This window comes from Lutjanus erythropterus, chromosome 1 (genome assembly GCF_056507025.1).
Source record: "Lutjanus erythropterus isolate fLutEry1 chromosome 1, fLutEry1.hap2, whole genome shotgun sequence".
Classification (NCBI taxonomy): domain Eukaryota; kingdom Metazoa; phylum Chordata; class Actinopteri; order Lutjaniformes; family Lutjanidae; genus Lutjanus; species Lutjanus erythropterus.
The window spans coordinates 24,899,179-24,909,716 of NC_139317.1; the positions used below are offsets into that span (position 1 = coordinate 24,899,179).

Below are 10,538 nucleotides of genomic sequence, written 5' to 3' on the forward strand. Positions count from 1 at the left end.
CATGACATACATATACACATACTATTTACATAACAGAATTTTTTCATAGATGAGATCCTGCTATAGATAGTTGCACCTCTTATACCCAGACCCCACAATGATAATGAATGGATCTTAGTTAATCCAGGGTTTCCCAAAGTTAGTTTTAGTGGAGGTGGTGGGCCACCTTGTCTGAAACAACAATCAGTCATAACAAATTAATACATTTTTGTGAAATTAAATTTATGAAACATTGAACTTCAGGTAAAATAAGCAGAGGTGCTACTTGAATGAGTGTGGCTACTGTTTGGGTCGTCATCTATTACTTCAGTTATATATTTCATAAAAAGTTTATTCACACTTGGTAAAACACTGAAATTGTTTTTTGGAGAAAGTTTGTCCCAACTAATAGTTTTAGATGCACATCCACATTCTTTGTATTACACTGTCATTCTTTCCTGTATAAAAGGCTGAATGTGATGTTTTCGTTTAGTTAAGACACAAGTATATTTTTCCACTCAAACTTTCACTCCACAGGTTTGAAAATATATTACTAAAATTTAATTTGCTTGTATTAGTAAGAAATATTTCATATTTTCAATTGTGCCATACAGTTTCATATGCAAAATATGTAAATTATGTCCAAAAATAAACATTTTATTTATGTATTACTTGATGCACTATCTCATTTTATATTATCAGTCTTGCAAAATGTGGATTAAGTGCTGTGTATAAACGCAAGTGATACCAGGTTCTATTTCTGGGTGCCATTATTCTGTGTATGTGCCATCAATGAAACATACAACACTGAATGTTAATCACGTTTTCCATAATATAGGAAGTCTTCAACCTGTGTGTCTTCAACCATGTTTGTTTTCCAGCGTTTTGTGATACCACAGCCCCAAACACCATGATGTCAAGGGTATTTTATGTACATATTTTTACAAATTAATTTTAAGATTTAAAGCCAGAAAATTTAGGTCATCCTGGATTTGTCAATAGTTAAACAAGAGACCATTTGCTGCCAATTCAATGAATGGATGTAACTTAGGGACTCTAGATAAAAGTGCATGAAAATCTCATGACAGTTACTACAGTTAACTTGATTTAATGTTGTCGATGTTGACGAGAGTTTTTGAATATATTCTGAATTCGAACTAGATCCTCTTCACGTCATTAGTTGTTGAAAAGGTCCAGTTTTTCTTGGCGCTAAATACAGTTTTACCTCATTGAATCTGAGAAAACAGCATGGCTGCAGCTGTCCTAACCTCCTGCAGGGGGCAGCACCTCTACGTCACAGCTCCAACTGCAGGAGTGTTTATCCGCCGAAGAAGAAGAATCCCACAACAGCTGTAGAGGAGTGTTTGGGAAGGTAACTAACACCTTTCGATCTGTTCTTACAACTTAATTGTTAATTGATGTTGTATGTTTTACCCAGGCGATGATTTTACTGAAAACAAGGGCTTAAATCCAGAAAAACGCGTTACTTCTGCCTTAAACTGACCAGTTATATTTCTGTTTTTAAAAAAGTTTGGCTTCAGTATTAGTTAGCTAGCAAGCTAACGTTAAGCTGTTATTTCATTTTTTTTTTGTTTAAACAGGAAGTGACTCTCACGTTGAAAATATATGGGAAACAAACACGACCACTAGCTCAAAGCGTTTTGTCTAAGTGTGGAGCTCTGAATCTTAGTGTCATTTTGCCACTGCAGTGCTAATAAGAACTGGCTAACGTTACCTTAACTAGTTAGTTTTCAGGGTGCAGTACAAAGTACAAACTCAATTTATTGGTCATTTTACCACGCAGGACTGTATTAACGAGATGCTTGTTTAGGTCGATTGCATGCTTATTATTTAGGATCATGTAAATCTAATTGACATCCGAGCAGACTGACCTGTAGGAGTTCTGGCTATACTTAACTTTATTTACATAGTTTCTGACAGAAATTATATAATCATGCTACCATGTTTGGGATGCACTATATGACTTTTTTCAGCCAATCTGATAATTGAAAATTAAAAATATTTTAAAAAGTAATAAAATAAAGTAATAAAGTTTGTATACACACACCTGGGAATCATAAAAGCTAAGACGTGGTGAGCAGACAGATCATTTCATATCTCATATCTCTGACTGAACCAAATCTAATGGAAATAACTATGACAACAAAAACAAACATTTCACACTCTTCATGTTTATTTATATTTTGCTAGTAAAGAGTATCAAACTGGCTATTATAGAGCATTTTGCTTAAGAATTCAAATTAAATGCTTTGGTATAGTCTGTCAAATTAGATATTAATATAGCTGATACTTATTCACTATAATTTAATTATTTGAATAATAAAAAAAATAATGTAAACTTCACATTATTGGGTGGTCGATATTTATTGTGCGTCCTTACTGTCATCATGTTTATTGTATTTAAGTTGGATGTGGTTATCGGAAGACATGTCTTTCTGTAGTTGCCATGGTAAACCATAATTACAACATTTATCTCCATGGCAACAGCCATCATCACCATCAGTACATAAAGATGAACACATTGGCTAATGTATTTCAAGTTCAGTTATAATTCAGTACTAATGAGTATTGATAAGTGATCATTCTCTTGGTTGTGATAAGTGCATTCTCACAGTTTTAACACAACACACTGTAACACAATGTAAGCACCCCACAGAAGCGGCCATGTTGGCCAGTCTGGCTGGTTTGTGTGCAGGGGCCAAAATTAGCACCAGCCAAATGCTTGTAAATATGCTTGTTGCTGGTAGATTTGCTCCACTCACCGGCCAAAAAAAAAAAAACAATGGTAAACTTGTAAGTGTAGAATCTGAACATTCACTAGTCATTTGGGTGGTGGACAAAAAAAGTTGATTTTGGACCCTCTTGTTTGTGAACACAGGCTTATTCACAGAGTGACAGTTTGTGTTTATTCTTGCAGAATGCCTTTCCATTTCTGCCCCCAGTGTGGGACAAAGTTGCAGCCTGGTTTTAGATTTTGTCCATCATGTGGTGAAAAGCTTCCTGATGATGAATCTGCACCTGTGAGCTCGACGGCATCTTTAACTCTCTCTTCACCCAAGAGGGATAAAGCAGCAACATCAATACTTAAAACAAGCCCTGCTTCAAGCACACTATATGAGACCACAGAAAGTAAGGGTAAATATTTTGTTACAAGTTATTTGTTGCTTTTTAAATAGATTTTAGACTTCAGAAATGTAATTTCTCTCTTTCTACAGCCTATTCTTGTATCACCTCAACTCCCGTTACACCTCGTCCTGCACTGAAAAAGACCCGTAACTCCCTTCGTTTGGACAAGGAAGTTAAATTCAACATTAAAGATGCCACTCAAAAGGGGATGTCCTCCACTGCTCCTGTCAGAGATGGCAGGACTGAAGGTAATTAAAGTGGTCAGGAAGTAGCTACTCTGCTTTGCTGTTATTGATGAGAGATTTGTCTCGAAGTTTTTATTTAATTCCTGATAACAGATTAAGAGTATTTACATGCTGTAGCGCAACCTATCAGTGTGACATGTAGTTTTCACCTTAAGGAAACACTTACTGGTGGTATAGGTGTATATATAATAATCTGACAGCTGATGCCTTTCTTTGTAAGATAAACGTAATTATTTGGATCAACAGATAACAGCGTTGGATTGCTTCGAACTCCTCAGAAACAGCTCCCTTTTAAACTTGAAGAAGCATTAGAACCAACATTAGAGTCTTCCTCTTCTCCTGCTGCAAAATCCCCTCGAACTGGTGAGCTGAAACACGAATCAAACAAGCACATTCCTCATGAAAAATGCAATGTCTCTCTCCTTTTGTCGATCATAATCTTTTCTTTCATCCGTCTTGATTGTGGCTGGATCCACATGCAGTGAGGGGAAAGGCAAAACTCGCCACTGCTGCTTTGAAACAGGCAGAAGTAGGAAAAAGGCTGAAAGCAGAGGAATCAACAGTAGATGGCTCTCTACTGCCCACCTCCTCTCCCGTTTCATTGCCAAACTCCAGGTCTCCTGTAAAAGGTGAGTAAAAGCGTTACCTATTTCCACACACCATGAATTGCTACTTGCATATTTATCAAGTGAAAGGTTAAATTCACCAATGAAGTTGAGCTTTCGACTTGAAGCAGAAGTTCCTCTTAACATTGAGAAAATGTAAAACACCATAAGAAGTTACAGTTTTTGAAGTGGCTGTTGGCTAACCTCATTTATGAGAGGAACAACAACAAAGGGATTCCGTTCCTAAGTGGTGGACTTAGATTTTAGATTTACATTTACATGGTTCCCAGGGCTAACCTGAGACTTATGGTTAATCTTATCTGGGTCCTATGTTGCATGAAATGACTAGGTGCAAATATGACCACTACATGTTATGAGTGTTTGAGGGATTTAAGGTTAAGACATGTAGATTGAGAACAAAAGAGCACTTCCATTTGGTGAGACAGGTGCAAAGGAAAGGGCAGAGTAGACCAAAACAATGAAAACTAGTTTGCCTGATGAGGGTAACTGAAATGTCGTAAATAAATGTTGCATTGCAAGTTGTGCGGGAGGCCTTTTACAAGACATGTGGATTACCAGCATCACTTAATCCTGGTGTTTGAGTGATCTAAAAATCCTTTCAATTCTTTTTACCAGAGCCCCCAAAACGATTGTAATATTTATACATTTCTACACAAAATACATGTTGAATTGCAATATGGTTTCAACTAAACAGATTTATTTTACAATGTTTTGCTCTCTGTGACATCAGGATGTCATTTCAAGCCCGAGAGACTGACTGCACAGTTGTGCATCATTATTCTTTTGAGTGTGTAACGTCTCCGATGACTGACACACATGACATAATTAGATGCTCATGTTCTGTCTGCATGTTCAGCTGCAGGCAAGAGCAAAGCCAAGAAGGCGAAGCAGGCGCCTGCCGTGGAGCCGCTGCAGGAAGGTGAGGAAGTGACAGACACGACGGGAAAGAAGTGGAAGCTGGTGAAACTGCTCAGTCAGAGCACGACAGAGCTCATCTATGAAGGTCAGACTGTGCACATGGCATCAAATACTGGAAAGTAAAAGGAATGTAGAAATAAAAGATCTATTATTCTTGGGACATTGAGATTGTTTATTAGTGATGACAACGACTCCACTAACAAATTTACTGTTAAATACTTAAAGGCCGATACAAAGCGTGCTAAGATTAGAATAAGATGGATCACAACAAACCACAAATAAGGAAATGTAGTATAATAATAGTTATTAGTGAAGGATTTATAAACAACTTCTTATGTTTACTCTGCCATTTAGAACAAAGTCAAAATGAAACAAAACAAACTTTACTAAATCAATCATCATTGATTTAGTGGGACCTTTGTCAGACTACTTTTGTTTCCAGTATTTGGATTGAGTTATGAGTTTAAATAGTTTAAATGTATTTAACAGTTAACTTGATTAAAGCGAATTTTGTATTAGCCATACACAAAGAGACGGCTAGGGAACAGAGCTTCAGTTGTCTAAAGCAGGTTCTAATGATTGACTCTAACAAAAACTAAAAATGATTTCAGGAAAGAGCCTGAATTATTACAATTGAATTATATAATTTTGTCCATTTCAGTTTCTCAAACAGTGTCACGATCCAAAGAATCGAATCACATCCTCAAACTGGTAAGTGCTGCTTCGACACTCGTAGTAAAGTTTAAGGTGTTCTGAGTACTTCATCTAAAAACTGTTTTGAATTATTATTGTCACTGAGGTGTCATGAATAAAGGAACAGTTGCTTTCCACTTGTGTTTTCATCAACAAATGATTAGTTTTCTCTATTTCCTTTAACCAATACTTACCTTCAGTTTTTTAGAGTCCTTGAGTGGGGTCGATAAAGTTTGTCTTATCTTTCTTCCTCTCAGGGAGCTAAAGATGGAAGAATCTTCACTGAGCAAAACTTTCTGCAGAGAGCTGCTAAACCTGCATCTGGTGAGGATTTAGTGTGTTTCCTTTTAAGTTTAGCACCTCCACATAGTTCTTTTAGTATCAAAACCAGGTGTAATGTCACTGATTAAGGACACGATTTAACAAGAGAAGTAAACTCTGTTAAGACAAAGGTAGCAACGGTATTTATCACAGTTAACTGAATGACTTGTTAAGTATTTATTTTATTTTGGCTTTAACAGTCTGATCAAAAATCAGAGTTTTAACAGGTGACAAACAGAAACCAGTCAGAAACAGAACCACAAACAACTACAGTGTGAAACTGAACCAGACAATAAGACAGGTTGTGTCATATTTTCATGTGATCTAGTTACACAATATCACATAGAAGTGTCTGTCTTTCATTTAATTATCTGTTCAAAGAAAAGCAGAAGTAGTAAAGAACTTATTCAACAAGGGCATCATCGTACCATCTTTTTAACCCTCTTTAGCTGCAATCGTGGTTTGTGAGGAGTGTTACTTCACTCATGTACCACACCCAAGATAACTCTAACTAACTCCTGTTGTCTGTCTCTAGTGGACAAGTGGATCAAACAAAACAAGATGGATTTTCTGGGGATCCCTTCCTGTGCTGGCTTTGGTCTTCATGCAGATTCCTACAGGTGTTAAAAAAGTTTATCTGTCAACATTTACACATATATGCATATACAGTATATATTCATTTTGGAGTTCTGCTATATATTTTTTTCTTTTTAAAGGTTTCTGATTTTCCCCGACATGGGCCAGTCTCTCCAGTCTGTCATGGAGGAAGAAGATGAGCTTCTGTCAGAGAAAGTTGTTCTTCAGCTCGCCTGTAGATTAGTGAGTGTGAACTTGTTATTGCTTTTCACCCAAAGGGCCTCGATGTAAGAACGTTTTTGTATTCTTGTCTTAACTTTCTTTTAATTTTTTTGTGCTGTAGTCTCCTATGAGTGTCACATCAGATTCAGCAAACACTATGAACATCAGATAACTGTGTAAATGATGTACCTGTGAATATTTGAGCACGTGTTTGTGGGGGTTCTAATTAGCATAATTAAGATCGCAATAATAACATGTAAGGCTACACTTCCAGTCCCATATATCAGGAAGTGTTCATGAAAATGACATCAAACTTCACAACTTTTTAGGTTGAAGTTCTGCTTTCACAGATCCATAAAGGAAAGTTTGTCATTGTAACAATGTGAGCAGTAGAATTTAATAAAAAAAAAAAAAAACTGACCACTTAAGAACAAATCTAGTCGTAGGAGTGGTTCTTGCATGATGCCCAATATTTTTAATCTAAATTGCCAAAAAATACTCAATCCAGAACTTGTTGAGAACTGTGATTCCCCCCGTGACTTATTGAAAAATAACAGTCCTTTGTCTTTGCAGTTAGATGTGCTGCAGTTCATCCATTCAAATGAGTACGTTCACGCTGATATTAATGCAGAAAATGTTTACATCAAACCAGGACAGAAATCACAGGTGAGAAATCTTCTGAAACTAATGTGTCAGTAATACGTCATTGAAATGTGTTTTATGCTGACTGCTCTTTGTGTGTGCGTCTGTGTGTGTCTGTGTGTGTGTGGTTAGATATACCTCGTAGGATACTGCCATGCTGTCAGGTACTGTCCAGGTGGACAACATGTAGAGTACCGTGAAGGCAGCAGAACGCCACACGAGGGCACCGTGGAGTTTATCAGCCTGGATGCACATAAGGGAGCAGGTGAGTCACTCCTGAGGTTCATCGATTCAGCAAATCATTTCACTGCACAAGCTACCGTAAATCTAATGGCTTTCAGCAGATTTATTTCCTGGTCTACATGAGGGACACCTGCACTCCTCCCACAGTCCATCTGTCTGCAGAGCCGTCAGACACACTCAGGCTTCACATAAAAAGACTGATCAGAGTTTTTTTTTCTTGTGAAGCTGAGAGTGAAATCCTTCAGTATCAAAGCTTCTTTCAGCGTTTGACTAGGAAAAAACAAGTTGATATGAACGTGATGAGAGTTTTGCGGCGTTGTTGTATCAGGGTAAATCTGGGAGGGAAAACAGATGTTGTCAAACTGTGTGTGTGTGTGTGTGTGTTGTCCTCTCAGCTCCGTCTCGTCGCAGTGACCTGCAGTGTCTGGGTTACTGCATGCTGCGTTGGCACACAGGGACGCTGCCGTGGAGCGTCCTCACTAACCCAGACCAGGTAGCCACGCAGAAACAGAGGTGAGAGAGCGCTGATCATCAAATTATTAGTACAATACAAAGAAAATGTCAATTACTCAGTAAAGATCTGATCATAGGTACATGGAGGATGTTCCTGCACTGTTGAGTCACTGCTTTGGGAAGAAGAGAGCTTCCAGTGAGTTAAAATGTTTATTAAATAACACAAAACAAGTGTGCAGTTATATGTCCTTTACTGATATGTGCCTGTGTGTGTGTGTGTGTGTGTGTCACGGTGTAGGTGCATTTCAGACGTACCTGACCGCGGTGATGAGTCTGCAGTACTCTGAGGAGCCGAACTATTCAGCACTTAAGGTCGGACTCAGAGCTGCTTTACTGGAGCTGGGGGGTTCACCAGAGAAGCCACTCAGTTTTTAGGTACAGACGCACCCGGTTACTTGTTCTTCACAGTATATCCTGGTTTAAATTTTCTCTTTTTTTTTTAACAGAAAATGTTTCTGAATATTTCTCTTTTTTTCTTTTCTTTTCTTTTTTTTGTACTAATTTCTTCAAATATGAAATGAGATTCAGTTTTACAGTGTGGGCACCTAAAGCTTGTTCTGTTTTGGCTTTACATCTCATGCATCTTTTTATGTGAAAAAAGACTATCGAGCGATATTGTGACCTTCAGTTCTACATTTACCGCTGCACCTCCTCTACCACCATTTTCACATTATCTTACATTTTAGGCACATGAAGTCGGAGGTTTTTACTTATTACTTGAATATTTTCCATGTAAAATATCTGAAAGAAACAGGATGCGGTGTTATAGATCAACAGCAAAGTCACTCCACCTCAAACATTGAAATGTAGTTAGGACGTCACTATGACAGTAATAATAATATGACACCTGAGGCTGTTTATTGTACTTTTACTTTGGATGCTTCAGTTCATTTGATTTGAAGATTTGAAGATTTGAATACTTCCTTTACCACTTATATCAATATACATTACATTATTAGATTGCCATTACCGTGTAATCAGCTAATTTTGTTTTACAGTGTAGGGTAATGTGTACCAGTGTGTTTTATTGTAACTATGGCAATGTAGTAAAATATTTCCCTATGAAATGTTATGAAGTATAAGTATAGATTGGAAATATATAAATAAAATGTAAATACTAGTATTTGTACAGCATTACTCACATTGTGATAACGTCTAAACAACCTAAAAAATAACAAAAATTCTGAAATCTCAAAAACACATTTTAGATCAAACATCTGAACTTAAAATCCACAAATCATCATTATAACTTGTACCCATGAAACTAGAAACCTCAGACATGATCCTGGAACCTGAACATCAAACTATGTTAATGTCTTATTATGTTGAGTACAGTCTGTGTGATAATAACGATCAGACATTTCTACTCTTTTATTTTCAGATAATTGGAACAAAACGAGGACCATTTGAAGATGGACTGTGATTTATTGTTTGTTTATTTTTTTTAGCTGGTTTTATGATGCTGTTTTATCTGTGATGTTTTATTGCACTGAGAGCAACGAGTGTTGTAGAGTTCAGTTTGTAAATGATACTCGCATCAGGTTAATGGGTTTTGATTGGGATGATTGTTTTATTGTTCATGGTACTTGTGTGTGTTGTGGTTTCTCAGAGATTTGCACTGTGGGGTTTCAGCATTTGAAGGGGAAAGTGAGTGAGAGAGATTTTTTTTTTTTTTTGTCGCACAGTTTTGAGTGATATTGACCCTTTGTTAGTTAAATGTGTCACTGTGTTCATCTAAACATTGTGTGGCTTTAGGAACTGCATTTTAACTGATTACTTGTGTCATCTTTTTCTGTTTAAGTACTTTTATTGAATTTGCCATTACTTTAAACCTGTCTGACATGAACTTGATGCTGTTAAACATTTCCTTAAGATGAGCAAACATGGATTAACATGCTCCTCGACTATTAGTTTCAGTGTACACATAGTTAATATGCTTGAATAAAACGGCTGTGTTTCTTATTAAAAGTGCCTTAATGTCCTTTGATGTTCAGTTCTTCAGTCTGAAAAACAAAGAAACATGATTCATACATGCTCATAAAAATACATCTTCAGTTCAAGATGTGTTTAGAATAAATAGTACATGAGGAAATGTTTTTGCTCTCTTATTGTTGTCGTGATGTTTACTGTTCTAAACCAGTGTCGCAACAATTAGTCAATTAAAAGAAAACTGTTTGCCAACTATTTTGATATTTGTTTAATTGTTTTGTCATTTATGAAATTAAATGAAGAGTCTTTTGGGTTTTCACTGTTGGTTGGACAAAACAAGCAATTTAAAGATGTCATTCTGTAAAATCGTGATGGGCTTTTTTCACATTTTAAAAAAAGTATTATAGACAATGATCAATAGATTAGTTGTCAAAATAATCAGCAGGTTTATCACTAATAAAATAATCATTAGTTGCAGCCCTAT

At 36.6% G+C, this 10,538-nt stretch overlaps 1 protein-coding gene across 2 annotated transcripts; it reads left to right on the forward strand.

The window, feature by feature from the left end:
• The first annotated feature begins 1,229 nt into the window (after nucleotides 1–1,229).
• Nucleotides 1,230–9,700, forward strand: vrk3 (VRK serine/threonine kinase 3). 2 transcript variants are annotated; one of them, XM_084718082.1, is made up of 16 exons: nucleotides 1,230–1,351; nucleotides 2,918–3,135; nucleotides 3,216–3,374; nucleotides 3,618–3,734; nucleotides 3,854–4,000; nucleotides 4,854–5,000; nucleotides 5,577–5,626; nucleotides 5,866–5,932; nucleotides 6,465–6,549; nucleotides 6,646–6,748; nucleotides 7,301–7,393; nucleotides 7,502–7,634; nucleotides 8,008–8,125; nucleotides 8,203–8,261; nucleotides 8,364–8,500; nucleotides 9,507–9,700. In XM_084718082.1, exons 2-15 carry the CDS (start codon nucleotides 2,919–2,921, stop codon nucleotides 8,498–8,500), a joined length of 1,632 nt encoding a protein of 543 aa, XP_084574208.1. In that variant the 5' UTR covers nucleotides 1,230–1,351; nucleotide 2,918; the 3' UTR covers nucleotides 9,507–9,700. The 2 variants fall into 2 exon arrangements, with proteins under 2 accessions (XP_084574208.1, XP_084574216.1); XM_084718090.1 differs by having other exon boundaries at nucleotides 2,918–3,129.
• Nucleotides 9,701–10,538: the final 838 nt, after the last annotated feature.